General features: G+C 56.5%; 1 protein-coding gene across 2 annotated transcripts; it reads left to right on the top strand.

Annotated features, from left to right (window-relative positions):
- The first annotated feature begins 258 nt into the window (after window positions 1-258).
- On the top strand, window positions 259-3340 carry SERF2 (small EDRK-rich factor 2). Of its 2 annotated transcripts, none has more exons than XM_073361506.1 (3): window positions 259-363; window positions 1900-2112; window positions 2968-3340. In XM_073361506.1, the coding sequence occupies exons 1-3, from the start codon at window positions 293-295 to the stop codon at window positions 3029-3031; spliced, it is 348 nt and encodes a 115-aa protein (XP_073217607.1). In that variant the 5' UTR covers window positions 259-292; the 3' UTR covers window positions 3032-3340. The 2 variants fall into 2 exon arrangements, with proteins under 2 accessions (XP_073217607.1, XP_073217608.1); XM_073361507.1 differs by having other exon boundaries at window positions 277-363; window positions 2004-2112.
- Window positions 3341-15716: the final 12376 nt, after the last annotated feature.

Below are 15716 nucleotides of genomic sequence, written 5' to 3'. Positions count from 1 at the left end.
CCCCCCGCCACAGCACCCCCCCTCAGAGCGCCTGGACCTCACCCCCCCCAACACAGCACCCCCCCCTCAGAGCGCCTGGACCTCACCCCCCCCAACACAGCACCCCCCCCCTCAGAGCGCCTGGATCTCACCCGCCCTCAGAAAGCCTGGAGCCCCCCCACTTCCTGCAGCCAATCACAAGCCGGTCACAAGTCTGCCCCTCACTGCGTTGAGCCAATGAGGAGCCTCCAGTGGGCGGGGTCTATGTGGCGGTTGGGCCGCCTGGGGCCTCGCTGACGCGATCTCCGGGCCAATGAGGAGCGGCCCTGGGGGGGACCCGGGACGTGGCCGCCGAGCGGACGCAGCCGAGCGGAGCCATGACCCGTAGGTGCCGGGCGGCCCCGGCGTGGCCCTGCCGGGCGGGGCGGGGCTTATGCGGAGCCCGGGGGGTTATGTGGGGCGGGGCTGCCCAGGGCTCTCTGGGGGGGGGAGGGTTCGGGGGAGCCGGGGGGGTTAAGTGGGGAGCAGGGGGATGTGGGGCGGGGCTGCCCAGGGCTCTCTGGGGGGAGGGGGGGAGTCTGTGCAGGGGGAAGGTTCTGGAGAGCCTGGGGGGTTATGTGGGGAGCAGGGGGCTGCCCAGGGCTCTCTGGGGGGAGTCTGCGGGGGGGAGGGTTCTGGGGAGCCCGGGGGGGTTAAGTGGGGAGCAGGGGGATGTGGGTCAGGGCTGCCCAGGGCTCTCTGCGGGGGGGAGGGTTCTGGGGAGCCGGGGGGGTTATGTGGGGAGCAGGGGGATGTGGGGTGGGGCTGCCCAGGGCTCTCTGCAGGGGGGGAGGGTTCTGGGGAGCCGGGGGGGTTAAGTGGGGAGCAGGGGGATGTGGGGCGGGGCTGCCCAGGGCTCTCTGGGGGGAGGGGGAGAGTCTGCGGGGGGGAGGGTTCTGGGGAGCCCGGGGGGTTATGTGGGGAGCAGGGGGATGTGGGGCGGGGCTGCCCAGGGCTCTCTGCGGGGGGAAGGGTTCTGGGGAGCCGGGGGGGTGATGTGGGGCAGGGCTGCCCAGGGCTCTCTGGGGGGAGGGGGGGAGTCTGTGCATGGGGAAGGTTCTGGGGAGCCCGGGGGGTTATGTGGGGAACAGGGGGATGTGGGTCAGGGCTGCCCAGGGCTCTCTGGGGGGAGGGGGAGAGTGCGGAGGGGAGGGTTCTGGGGGGAGGGGGAGAGTCTGCGGGGGGGAGGGTTCTGGGGAGCCCGGGGGGTTATGTGGGGAGCAGGGGGATGTGGGGCAGGGCTGCCCAGGTCTCTGCCTGGGGGCAGTCTGCGGGGGGGAGGTTTCTGGGGAGCCCGGGGGGTTATGTAGGGAGCAGGGGTGTGGGAGTAGGCAGCCCTACTTGTGAGAGCCAGAGGCTGTGGGGTCAAGGGGTCACCCTCTCAGTGCTGGCTGAAAGGTTGCGTGAATGGCCTGGGTTTTGCATCCAGGCTTGTTGGAAGCAGCGCCCGTCCTGGTGCCAGGATACCCGAGAGCTCCCTCTGCTAGCGGGCTGGCAACGCCATTGTCAGAGCTCAGTAGGGCTTCTAGGTGGAGCTCTTCTCGCACTTGCCCAAGTGACTGTTCTCCGCATACCTCCTCCAGCGGCTGCTGCCTTGGCTGTTTAATTAACCGGGCTCTTCAGGGCACACACCCAGCTGCCCCACCCTGAGTCAGGCTCCTTAACCCTGCACACAGCCCTTCCCTGGGGCTCCACGGGGACTGCCCGCTTTGAGAGTGCAGTGCTGCTGCCCTTGGATACTGACCAGTTTGTTCTTCAAGACAGGTGGTCGGGCGACCATTCTCTGTGAGCTGATGGCTGTGCCAGTCACCCAGCCTGAGTGCTGGCACCAGGGGAACTCCCAGTAACCTCTCATCTCAGGCTTGTGTTCCTTGCTTCCAGAAGTACCTCAGACAGGAGGGCAGCTGATGTCCAGTGGGGCTGGGTCGTGGGGCCTTATCTCATCCAGGGTGCAGCGAGTCAGTCTTCTGCTGGTGTCGTTGCAGGCGGTAACCAGCGTGAACTGGCCCGTCAGAAGAACATGAAGAAGCAGACTGACTCGGGCAAGGGGAAGCGGCGCGATGACGGCCTGTCGGCTGCTGCCCGGAAGCAGAGGTAACTGTCCATGATGAGAGGAAGAGGCAAGAGGCTGGCTTTTTCTCTCCCCCTCCTGGCCTGTGACTCTGGTACACAGCATCTGACTTAACCAGGCCCTAGGTTCCTGATTGGGGCTGCAACCCCATGCTCCCTGCAGCAACTCCACCTGCCAGAGCTGCTTCTGGAGGGCTCCTACGAAGCAGGGTCTTGGCTCCCTTCTAACAGTGAGGTTCATGCTCAATGGGCCCTGGGCTCCTGCATGCTGTGTCAGTCCATGGTCTAGCCATGGAAGTAGCATCCTCTGCCGGGAACCAGGCTTAGCATGGGGGGTCACAGCCCAGCATTCTCACTTGCAATGTGTATAGAGCTGGGCCCTGGGCAGAACATCAGCTTTCTCTGAAATAACGGTGAATAAGTGTCCTGCCTCCCTGTCTTCTCATTTCCCCTCCTTCCTGCAGTGTCTTCCCTTCTCTGGGATGATGTCTCTTTCATCAATCAGATTTCTCTGGCATGCTCAGTAACTTGCTCTTCCTGTCCTCCAGCAGCATGTACCCACCCCACCACCTATGTTCCCCAGCAGAGGCTTTTGTCCTGTGTTTCTTCTTACTGCTTTGAGAAGGCCCTGTTGTATCCCCACCTCCCTCAACTAATTGCATCCTGCCTGCCCCATCCATCCACCCAAGGTTTCCAAATTCAGTTCTCCTGAATCTGCAGTTTGGGTGCCCTGGATCTGCCACTCCTGCTCTGGCCAGTAGCTCCCTCGTGCTGAAATCCTCTGCCTCCAGAAACTACTACTTTTGCTATCAGAAAACCTGAGATGCTCTCCCTGTTCCCTCCTGGCCCACCACTAACAGGCTCCTTTTCTCCCAATAGAGACTCTGAGATAATGCAGCAGAAGCAGAAAAAGGCCAGTGAGAAGAAGGAGCAACCAAAATAATGTGTGGGGAACTTGGTCTGTCGCAGGAGAAGTGAGGCAGCATCCCTGCCGTTCACCTTTGCGCTTGCCCTGCCCTCATCTCCAGCCCACCACAGTCTCCTGGCCCTCTTGCTTGTAGAATGCAAAGCATGTAGCCCTGCCGGGATTGTCTGCCCCGATGTATGTTCTCCCCACTCTCTACAATGTGCAGCCAGTGTTGGCCCAGAGGGGCTGGCCTATGGCTGCATAGCCAAGCAGCTGCAGGAGCCCCTCACCCTTCTTAGTCACATCAGACCCACTTCTATGTATTAAAGTAGCTTTTGGATTCTTCAGGGGTGCTGGATTATTGGTAGGTGTTCGTGACCCCGCAGAGCCTTCCCCCTTGACGTGCCATTCCCTCCCTGCTCCTGCCACTGAGGGGTTGGGTTGGGAGCTGCTTGCCATATTCAGGGGAGTCTGGAAGGGCTCAAGCCCTCCCAAGCTGAAAGCATGGCCCTGGACCTAGCTAGCATCAAGGCAGGGCTTAGGGGAATCTATGACAGGAGGGGCAGGGGAAGCCACAGGCTGAATCCTTAAAGGCCAATGCACTGGCAGTGCCAGGGGTGACCCCACTCTCTCCTCTGCCTCCCCTAGAGCTGTCAACAGGCAGCGATGGTGTTTCTCTGGCACCCAGTGGTCAAAGCTGGGTCCCAGCCCCAGAGAAATGGGGGAGGCAGTGGTGGAGCCAGGGGAGAGGGTGCAGGGCAGGCTTGATTTATTTATTTGGGGGTTGGGGGGGGGATTTATGTGTCTAAGAGGCAGCAGGCTCAGACCACCTCTCCCCTTGCTGGCTGCTTCCCTGGGCATGGAGCCCACCATGCCAAGCTGTAGGCTAGGCTATCCTTTGAGCAGATGTAGCCTGACCCTAGCCTTCTGGGGTGGAGCAAGCTGGCTGGTGCCAGGTGCTCATGGAGGAGGCAGCACCACATCCTGGGTCATGCATGAGCAGGGAAGCAACAGTTTAGGTCCTATTGCCCCAAGCACTCAATGGCAGGGGGACCCAGGGAAAAGAAAGGAGCCCTATGGTGGGTGAGCTGAACTGAGAGCCCTGCATCACTCCCAGAGGGAGGGGACAGTCTCCACCCAGCCAGAGGGAGATTACAAAAAAAGTTTGTTAAAGACTGCCCCAGGAGAGGCCAGAACAAGCCTGATGCCCATTTCTCTCCTCCCCTGTACCGTAAGGCAAAGCAGCTGCTAAAATATCAAGGCAACCCAACCAGAGCCCTGCAGCCAGCAAAGGGTTAAACATGGAGAGGGGTCTGCCTGGGGCAGCAGAATGATGTCCCACTTCAACTCAAGATCTCAGAGCCAAATGGGGAGGTAATTGTCCAATAAGAACTAACTTTTGGGGGTGAGTGCCAAGCTTTTGAGCCAGCTCTTCCTCCAGTCCCTGTGGCGCTCAAAAGCTTATCACTCTTACCCCCAGAAGTCGGTCCAAGAAGAGATTTAATAATTTTATTAAGATGACGTTGAAGTAAAAAGAAAACAGTACAGAGTTTAAGCATAGAAGTTTCTGGTTATCAGGGAATAAGGTACAGATTATCAAGGGCTGCGAAATTCAGTTTAGGAACGGGTGACGTAAGGAATACATAATCTGCAATCTCCCCGATTGGGGGTAAAAGGTTAACGGGTCAAAGTACAGACATTGAGCTATGGGGGTATGTTGTCCATATAACGGCTATGTTCAGGTGTGGAGTATAATGAGTAGATACGATGATGAGGATGGATTTACCCTCATTTGGTGGGATTTAATGTTCAGTGAGTTTATGGTTCCAGTTCATACGGTCCAATGGAAAAAGTCTCTCAGTCCCTTTCCCGTAGTGGATGCACGATCTCGTACCAGCTCACCCCTCCTGGTACTGTTGGTGGCCGGTGATGTGTTCGATGTAGATGTCCCTGGACCATCGGATGGTGTCTGAGACCATGAGGCGCCACATGAGCTGTGCGTAGCATCGACCGATCCCACGGGTCCGCAACGCATGCTCATTGCAGGGCTCCCAAGTGCCCAAGGCTCCGACAATCAGGGAGTCCATCTGCACCTCTGGCACCTTAGAGACTAACCAATTTATTTGAGCATAAGCTTTCGTGAGCTACAGCATCTGATGAAGTGAGCTGTAGCTCACAAAAGCTTATGCTCAAATAAATTGGTTAGTCTCTAAGGTGCCACAAGTCCTCCTTTTCTTTTTGCGAATACAGACTAACACGGCTGTTACTCTGAAACCTGTCATCTGCACCTCGTAGCCCTTTGCTCTCAGGGTGTCAGCCAGGGGGGCATATTATTATTTCCCTCCCTTGTCTCTACTATCCTGGGACATAGTGACAGCGATACCTACATTAAACTCAGAATACAGTTCCCAGAGCTGCTCCACGCAGGAACAAACCATGCCCTGCATGCCCAGGCTTTCGAGCATGGTAAGTACTGAAGGTGCCTGCTTTCTGCCCCAGGGTGGTCTCAGCTTGCAGCCAGGGCCCTAGGCCCGCCCCACTCCATGGGGTGTCTTGCCCAAGCGACAGCAGGGCACCATCTGCCTCTTTTGGTTGAAGGAGCCACAGGCTCAACCCTTCTCTTCTGCACTAGGTCCCACAGCAGCTAGAGTGAGGTGCCTGCCTGGCAGGGGCACTCAGGTCAGTTAGGATTCCACTAGCATCTTCACTTGGCTCCATGGTCGTCTGCACCACCCTGCAGAGCCAAGGGGCACAAATGTTACCAGCATGCAGCCTCCTGCCCCCCGCGCTGGAAGCGGGGCCCTGTGAACAAACCCTCATCTCCCAAGCACCTCCCAGCAGGGGCAAAGGACGTTCCCCCCAGAGGGAGGGGGATGGTGCACATTTAACTCTTCCCCCTGGGCTGAGTGTGGCTGGGCCTCTGGGTGGCAAGCAAGGTGCTCTTCTGCAGCCAACAGTCTCCCACCCCAAAGGCCCAGGGAAGGGGCTGCACCCACTCCTACTGCTGGGCTCTCTCCTCCCGGGTGCAGCACAGCTTCCACCACATTGGTGCCATCCTTGGCGCTGGTCTCGCAGAACAGTGAGTTGTAGGCCTGAGAATACAGGAAAGAAATGGTTACTTGCCGTAACTGTGGCTCTTTGAGATGTGCCGGAGATGGGAATTCCACTGAGGTGTGTGCGTGCCCAGCATGCCGGAGCCTTTTGCCGAGCAGTACGTGTAGAGGGGTGGTGCGCATGGCTGTGACCGCTCCATTGGCTATCTGAGGCAGTGCCATCCCAACCCCCGTCAGTTCCTTCTCACTGAAAGCCCATGAGAGAAGACTCCGCTGCAGAGGGGATGGAAGGTTGGTTGTGGAATACAGCTGCATCCCATCGTGAAGAACCAATTACAGTAAGTAGCCGCTTCTTCTTTGAGTGGATACACATATTCCACTTTGGTGACTCACAAGCAGTACCCCAGTCTGGAGGTGGGGCTTGGAGTCTATTGAAATGCGGATCACAAGGCTGCCCTTGAGGCCTGTGTCCGCTCTGGAAGATGCGGTAATCGCATAATGGTCCGTAAACATATGTATGGATGACCGGCAAATGTCCAGTATGGAACAGTCACTGAGGAATGCTATTGCGCCCTCATGGAGTGAGCCCATATCGGCTGAGGAGGCGCAGCCAAAGATATTTCATACACAGTCTTGATACAGGATGAAACAGAGAGAACACTCTTTGGATAAATGTGGTCACGTTACCTTGTTTGTCCCGAGAGCATTGAGTGTAAGGGCGGCTCAGCCATCAGGGCCTGCAACTCTTCTTGCAGATGTGATGGCTATCAGGAATGGGGTTTTCTGAGACAGGAAAGGAGGGGCACCATAGAATATCAGGGTTGGAAGGGACCTCAGGAGGTCATCTAGTCCAACCCCCTGCTCAAAGCAAGATCAATCCCCAACTAAATCATCCCAGTCAGGGCTTTGTCAAGCCTGACCTTAAAAACTTTTAAGGAAGAAGATTCCACCACCTCCCTAGGTAACGCATTCCAATGTTTCACCACCCTCCTAGTGAAAAAGTTTTTCCTAATATCCAACCTAAATCTTCCCCACTGCAACTTCAGACCATTACTCCTTGTTCTGTCATCTGCTACCACTGAGAACAGTCTACAGCCATCCTCTTTGGAACCCCCTTTCAGATAGTTGAAAGCAGCTATCAAATCCCCCCTCATTCTTCTCTTCCGTAGACTAAACATCCCCAGTTCCCTCAGCCTCTCCTCATAAGTCATGTGTTCCAGTCCCCTAATCATTTTTGTTGCCCTCCGCTGGACTCTTTCCAATTTTTCCACATCCTTCTTGTAGCATGGGGCCCAAAACTGGACCCAGTACTCCAGATGAGGCCTCACCAGTGTTGAATAGAGGGGGACAATCACGTCCCTCGATCTGCTGGCAATGCCCCTACTAATGCATCCCAAAATGCCATTGGCCTTCTTGGCAACAAGGGCACACTGTTGACTCATATCCAGCTTCTCATCCACTGTAACCCCTAGGTCCTTTTCTGCAGAACTGCTGCCTAGCCATTCGGTCCCTAGTCTGTAGCGGTGCATGGGATTCTTCCATCCTAAGTGCAGGACTATGCACTTGTCCTTGTTGAACCTCATCAGATTTCTTTTGGCCCAATCCTCCAATTTGTCTAGGTCCCTCTGTATCCTATCCCTACCTGCCACCGTATCTACCACTCCTCCCAGTTTAGTGTCATCTGCAAACTTGCTGAGGGTGCAATCCACACCATCCTCCAGATCATTTATGAAGATATTGAACAAAACCGGCACCAGGACCGACCCTTGGGACGCTCCACTTGATACCGGCTGCCAACTAGACATGGAGCCATTGATCACTACCCGTTGAGCCTGACAATCTAGCCAGCTTTCTATCCATCTTATAGTCCATTCATCCAGCCCATACATCTTTAACTTGCTGGCAAGAATACTGTGGGAGACCATGTCAAAAGCTTTGCTAAAGTCAAGGAACAACACGTTCACTACTTTCCCCTCATCCACAGAGCCAGTTATCTCGTCATAGAAGGCAGTTAGATTAGTCAGGCATGACTTGCCCTTGGTGAATCCATGCTGACTCTTCCTGATCACTCTCCTCTCCTCTAAGTGCTCCAGAATTGATTCCTTGAGGATCTGCTCCATGATTTTTCCAGGGACTGAGGTGAGGCTGACTGGCCTGTAGTTCCCAGGATCCTCCTTCTTCCCTTTTTTAAAGATGGGCACTACATTAGCCTGTTTCCAGTCGTCCGGCACTTCCCCCGATCGCCATGAGTTTTCAAAGATAATGGCCAATGGCTCTGCAATCACATCCGCCAACTCCTTTAGCACTCTCGGATGCAATGCATCCGGCCCCATGGGCTTGTGCACATCCAGCTTTTCTAAATAGTCCCGAACCACTTCTTTCTCCACAGAGGGCTGGTCACCTCCTCCCCATGCTGTGCTGCCCAGTGCAGCCGTCTGGGAGCTGACCTTGTTTGTGAAGACAGAGGCAAAAAAAGCATTCAGTACATTAGCTTTTCCCACATCCTCTGTCACTAGGTTGCCTCCCTCATTCAGTAAGGGGCCCATACTTTCCTTGACTTTCTTCTTGTTGCTAACATACCTGAAGAAACCCTTCTTGTTACTCTTAACATCTCTCGCTAGCTGCAACTCCAGCTGTGATTTGGCCTTCCTGATTTCACTCCTACATGCCCGAGCAATATTTTTATACTCTTCCCTGGTCATTTGTCCAATCTTCCCCTTCTTGTAAGCTTCTTTTTTGTATTTAAGATCAGCAAGGATTTCACTGTTAAGCCAATCTGGTCGCCTGCCATATTCACTGTTCTTTCTACACATCGGGATGGTTTGTCCCTGTAATCTCCATAAGGATTCTTTAAAATACAGCCAGCTCTCCTGGGCTCCTTTCCCCCTCATGTTATTCTCCCAGGGGATCTTGCCCATCTGTTCCCTGAGGGAGTCAAAGTCTGCTTTTCTGAAGTCCAGGGTCCGTATTCTGCTGCTTTCCTTTCTTTCTTGTGTCAGGATCCTGAACTCGACCATCTCATGGTCACTGCTGCCCAGGTTCCCATCCTCTTTAGCTTCCCCTACTAATTCTTCCCAGTTTGTTAGCAGCAGGTCAAGAAGAGCTCTGCTCCTAGTTGTTTCCTCCAGCACTTGCACCAGGAAATTGTCCCCTACACTTTCCAAAAACTTCCTGGATTGTCTATGCACCGCTGTATTGCTCTCCCAGCAGATATCGGGGTGATTGAAGTCTCCCATAAGAACCAGGGCATGCGATCTAGTAACTTCCAGAAGTTGCCGGAAGAAAGCCTCGTCCACCTCATCCCCCTGGTCCGGTGGTCTATAGCAGACTCCCACCACGACATCACCCTTCTTGCTCACACTTCTAAAATTAATCCAGAGACTCTCAGGTTTTTCTGCAGTTTCATACTTGAGCTCTGAGTAGTCATACTGCTCTCTTACATACAGTGCAACTGCCCCACCTTTTCTGCCCTGCCTGTCCTTCCTGAACAGCTTTTATCCATCCATGACAGTACTCCAGTCATGCGAGTTATCCCACCAAGTCTCTGTTATTCCAATCACATCATAATTCCCTGACTTTGCCAGGACTTCCAGTTCTCCCTGCTTGTTTCACAGGCTTCGTGCATTTGTGTATAGGCCCTTGAGCTAACCCACTAATCGCCCCTCTTTCTCAGTATGAGGCAGGAGCCCTCCCCTCTCACACGCTCCTGCTTGTGCTTCCTCCTGGTATTCCACTTCTCCACTTACCTCAGGTCTTTGGTCTCCTTCCCCCGGTGAACCTAGTTTAAAGCCCTCCTCACTAGGTTAGCCAGCCTGCTTGCGAAGATACTCTTCCCTCTCTTCCTTAGGTGGAGCCCGTCTCTGGCTAGCACTCCTCCTTCTTGGAACACCACCCCATGGACAAAGAATCCAAAGCCTTCTCTCCAACACCACCTGCGTAGCCATTCGCTACCAGACAGGAAGCAAGAGGCTTAAAAGGGGGGCCCAACTCTCAAACCAGAGGATGTAAGTGGAGAAGCCCTTACAGAAATCTCATATGGGGATTCTTACCTGTGCAAAGATCTGGGACGGGTGGAGGCAGGCAAACTACCCTTTCCAGAGAAGGCAAGGCAGGGTGGTAAACCATATCTGAAGAGGGCAAAGGTGCAGTGTGGTGAACTGGACCAGATGTGTATAAGTGGCCATGTGTCCCAGCAGGTTCAGACCCACCCGGAGTGGCATGGAGGGCTGAGATTACCAACAGAGGCAGAGCTGTTGAATTACCCGGAAACAGTTGGTCAACAGGAACACTCTTGGCCTTGTGGAATTTAACAGGGCCCCAGTGAACTCAATTTTTTGAGTGGAAGCCCAGGTTGACTTTGCAGTGTTTAAAATGCATCCCAGATTCTTGAGCAAACACAACATCGTGTTGATGTGGGTGAGAACCTCCTCTATGGAGCTGCCCTTCAGGAACCAGTCATTGAGATGTGGGAAGATGTGGATTCCCTTCCTCGTGAGATATGCCATGACCATTGCCATGCATTTGGTGAGGACTCAGGGGGCAGAAGAGGCTGAACAGGAGAACAGTATACTGAAATTGGGGTTCTCCAACCACAAAACGAAGGAATTTCCTGTAGCTTGGCAGAATGGCCTCTTGAAAGTAAGTGTCCTGAAGATCCAGAGCAGCGAAAGAGTTGTAAGACAGCACAGGGAGGATAGCCAACAGAGTGACTCACGTACTCCATGAATTTGTTGAGGCCACAAAGGTCAAGAATGTGTCTCCTCCCCGCCCCTTGGATTTTGGTATCAGGAAGTCCCAGGGGTAAAAGCAGTGGCTCTGGTGTTCCTGCAGAACCTCACCCACTGCCCCCAAAGTTGGGATCAGCAGCGTCTCATGAAAGGGGGCCCTGGAGGGGAATGGGGAGAGGGGTGGGAAGGGGGCATGGAGAGGAACTGGATTGTGTAGCCTGATCTGACCGTGTCTAGGACCCAGCTCTCAGAGCTAATTGAGCCCCAAGCATTGTAAAAATGAGCAGCCCGTCCACAAAAGGATGAGGGGGACAAAGAGGGTGGAGTCATGGGCAGAGTTTGGGGGGACATAGGAGGGTGTTTCCCCCAAAAACCTGCAGTGCTGTAACCAGAGTGGGGCAGCCCCCGTGGCAGCTTCAAACCCACCCCCACCTCTCCCTCCCCACCAACATCCCACCCCTTGGCCTGGTCAGAGGTGGGAAACGGGAGCTGGGCAGTGCCGGGAGGCGGATGCTCTGGCTGGTCCTGTAGAGCAGGCTGCCACAGCACTCCCCCATCTCCTGCTGCTGATGCCCGGGGCTGCGGCTGCTCCTCAGCTTCCAGCCCCCTTTGACTGCGCACACAGCCACTAAGAGCCACCCAGGACCAGCGACTGCAGGGGGGCCCTCCTGGCACACAGCCCCTAGCTACCCCGTCCCTGCACCCTGACCTACCCCCTTCCCACACACAGCCCCCAGCTACCCCCTCCCTGCACCAAGCTACCCCCTGCCCACACACAGCCCCCAGCTACCTCCTTCCTGCATCCTGGTGTACCCCCTGCCCGCACACAGCCCCTTGTTACCCCCTCCCTGCACTGAGCTACCCCCTGCCCGCACACAGCCCCTAGTTACCCCTGCCTGCACCCTGTGTTTTTTTTAACTTCTTGAGCTGAGTCTCCCACTTTGAGTTATAAATTTTTGGTTGTGCTCCCCTATCCCTCCCCAACCCAGACAGGCTGGGTGGCCTACTGAGGTGAGTCAGGGGTGGAGGTGATGCTCCCTCCCAGGGCCCTGCCTCCCCAAACATAGAAATCAAACTATGCCTGTGAGTAGAGTAACAACCAGGCCAGTGCACTGGACTAAGGAGTTGAAGTGGACTGCCAAAGCCTGGGCCCGACTGCTTCCTCTTGTGGGATCTCTCCCTCTTTCTAGGATAGGCCGCTGCTTCGGGGAAAGGCTGTGCAAAGGAGTGCTGCAGGTTCGTGGTGCTGTTGTCCCCCATCGCAGCATCTTTGCGCTTGTAGCCCTGCTGCCCCTCAGAGTTGGCAGCAACAAGGGCTGGGTTCGGTATCTAGGGGATCCATTCCAATAGCACCATGCAAACCAGCTCGAGCCCCCACCCAGTGACTGGGACAAATATATACCCCCCCCGCCGGGCGCCTCCAAGAGGCAATACTTCCCTCTCGCAAGCACAGAGTCTGAGTGTAGCAAAAAGCCTTTTAATAACAGAGAGAGGCAATGTGGCATGATGTCAGGGAAACACCAACAGGATTCATAACACGACCCATGAGCAAAAACCCCACCCCAAGCAAATTGGGGCATGCCCCTTTCCCTTGGGTTCTTGAGTCCAGCAACCCCAAATCACCCAAAGTCCCAAAAGTCCAATGACCCAAAAGTCTCTGTCCCTGGTCAGGGCAGCCCCAGAGTTCGAAAGTTTATCTGCAGAGCTTTACCTCCTAACGGGGGGGGGGGGGGAGGGGTAAGGGGCACCTTACGTGATCTGAAGCTGACTGCCCCACAGCTCCACAGGCCTTCGCTCCACTCCGCCGCCCCACAAACTGCTTCACTCGGCTCCGCAGCCCACAAGCAGCTCCCGCTGTCCCACAAACTGCTCCACCAGCCGGTCCACAAGGCACTCCAGCCATCCCGCAAACTGCTCCACAATATATCTTCAGGCTCCCCCACTGCTTAACACAACGCTCAGTGATTTCAGCTCTTAGTCAGTTCAGCTCTTTGGTGAATTCAGCTTGTGGTAGAAGAGCCTCAGTGCTGGTGCATCATTAGTCCAAAGTGAGCTCAGCAGCCTGTAATTAGACTCTAATAGGATCAAAATTAGCTCTGATATTCCACAGTGGAGAGAGAAAGCAGTACAATTAGCATGTAAGGCCCTCACCAAGTATGAATATTTGTCTCCAGCCTCCTTTCAGCCACAGTTTTGGAACCCATGACCCTTGCCTAGCTAGTGCTACTTAGTTGATGGTGAGTCCCTCCATCATAACAAAAGGCCCAGTACAGTTCCAAGCACAGTTCCCATATTCAGGGTAATAACAATGTATTCTTCCTGCCCCAATAACAGAGACACTGAGGCTCCCACAGCAGCCAAAGTGACCATTTGGGCAGCTATGGCCTCATTCCAGGCGGGGTGGGTGTTCCTATGCAAATGAGATCAGCCCCTGAAGTTCTTTTCCACAACTTGCCACACCTCACCACCAGATGTCAGGGTGGAGCTCATCCTGACACTGCTTACACGCAGACGCTCCCAGGAACCTCACGGTAGCCCTGGAATCCTCAGGGAGTGCGGCGCGTCATCAGCCTTGTCCAAGAACAAGTCTTGCTGTCAGAGGACAAGGCCGCAGTGGCTTGCCAGACATCCAAAATGATCCCAAAGTTTTGCAACCAAGAAGCCCTCCTCATAGTTACCGCCAAGGCCACCACCCTGGCTCAGGTGTCCTCAACATTGAGGGCGGACTGCAGAGATGCTCTGGCCATCAAACAGCCTTCCACAACGAATGCCCAGAACTCCCCACAAGGCCTCAGGCAACTGGCCCTCCAATTTAGATGGGGCTGAATTGAGGAAATCATACATAGCTAGCAAAGCTTGTTGATTCACAATCCTCATCTGTAGGGCCGATGAGTTACAGCTCTTCCTGCCCAGAAGATCCGACCGCTTGGAGCCTCTGTCATTAGGGTCCTGTCGCTTACAGCTGTTACGACCAGGGAATTTGGGGTGGGACGGAACTAGAACCTTCAGATCCTGGCATGGGACCGAAGAAGCACTTTTCTATGAGCTTAGCAGTACTGAGGCCAGGGTACTGCACAGGGCTCTCACCAACTTGAGGAGGGCCACTCCCCCAAGGACGGCCGGCGGTAGAACGGTCCATTTTGGGGGGCAGTGAGCCAGACAACCACGTCTGCCCTTCGCTCCATGTCTCCAGCCAGCCCCAAACTGAACCTCTCTCCAGCCCCTCCTCCTCTGGGCTTTGTCCCTTTCCCGGGCCAGGAGGTCACTGGATTCCTTTGTTCTCCAACCCTTTAGCTCTCACCTTGCAGGGGGGAAGGGCTCAGGCCATCAGTTGCCAGGAAACAGGGTGTCGGCCATTCTCTGTGTCCAGACTCCTGCACACACCTGCCCTCTAGGGCTCTGCAAGGATCATACACCCTTACCCCACCACCTAGATACTTAAGAACTGCCTAGGGGAAACTGAGGCACCCCCACACTATTCAGAGGAAACATTAAGAACAGTCCCGCTTTGTCACACTGGCCCCCCTTGGTCAGCAGGCTGTCTGTCTGATCACAGCTCTGTCCAGCTCCAGGGCCCTACAGATGGGGCAGGGCTCATGGCAGGAGCACGGGGAGCAGGTGCTGGGGGGAGACAAGGCTGCAGTTGCTCTGTTCCCAGTGCCAGCCAGTCTCACATTCTGCCAGCTTAGCCAGGGCACCATGGGGTTGTGTCACGTCCCCACACTCTGCTCCGGCTCTGCCTGGGGACACAGGGACCTGGTGCACCGGTTCCACCCCCCCAAGCCAGGCATTCATGCAGCAACACCAGCAGCAGCCATGGGGGACCCAGGCCTGGGGCAGCACAGGGACCCCAAGAGCAGTGGCTCGGGGTCAGTCACGTGGCTGAAGGGGAGTCACATGTCCAGGGACAGAGGCATTCGCTCCCCCTTCCCATCTCTGCCCGGGCAGCCCGTGTGCCTCAACAGCTCCCTTGCCACACAGGACGGCAGCCACGCTCGCCCCCACCGAGACAGCAAGTGACGCCCTGGGAGCTGGGTCAGCGTGGGCTGCTGGCATAGCACCTGCTCACACAGGTCTCCCTGCCCCACTCCCCGGCCGGTCTGTTATACGGCAATACAGGCTGCTCACACAGGCCTGCTTGTGCGCCCAGCCAGTGACAGTGCACCAACCGTGCTACCTAGTCCCCCCTCGTGCCCCCAGCGGCCTCCCCCCGGGGTCCGTCACCCCCCCCACAGCCCACAGGGGCAGCCCCCCACCGGGGTCCATCACCCCCCCCCACAGCCCACAGGGGCAGCCCCCCGCCGGGGTCCATCAGCCCCCCCCCACAGCCCACAGGGGCAGCCCCCCGCCGGGATCCATCACCCCCCCACAGCCCACAGGGGCAGCCCCCCGCCGGGATCCATCACCCCCCCACAGCCCACAGGGGCAGCCCCCCGCCAGGGTCCATCAGCCCCCCCCACAGCCCACAGGGGCAGCCCCCCGCCAGGGTCCATCAGCCCCCCCCACAGCCCACAGGGGCAGCCCCCCACCGGGGTCCATCACACCCCCCCCACAGCCCACAGGGGCAGCTCCCCGCCAGGATCCATCACATCCCCCCCACAGCCCACAGGGGCAGCCCCCCGCTGGGGTCCATCACACCCCCTCCACAGCCCACAGGGGCTCCCTCCCGGGGTCTGTCACACCCCCCCACCCACAGCTCACAGGGGCAGCCCCCCCCCGGGGTCCATCACACCCCTCCCCCCACAGGGGCAGCCCCCCGCCAGGGTCCATCACACCCCCCCACAGCCCACAGGGGCTCCCCCCCCCAAGGTCCCTCACACCCCCCCACAGCACCCAGGGGCAGCCCCTCCCGGGGTCTGTCACACACCCCCCACAGGGGCAGCCCCCCCCACCAGGGTCCTTCACACACACACACCCCAGTCCCCAGGGGCTCCCCCCTGG

The sequence above is a fragment of the Lepidochelys kempii genome, chromosome 10 (assembly GCF_965140265.1).
Source record: "Lepidochelys kempii isolate rLepKem1 chromosome 10, rLepKem1.hap2, whole genome shotgun sequence".
Taxonomy (NCBI): Eukaryota; Metazoa; Chordata; order Testudines; family Cheloniidae; genus Lepidochelys; species Lepidochelys kempii.
Note: the sequence above shows the minus strand (reverse complement) of the source record. Positions and strands in the feature narration are given on the sequence as shown.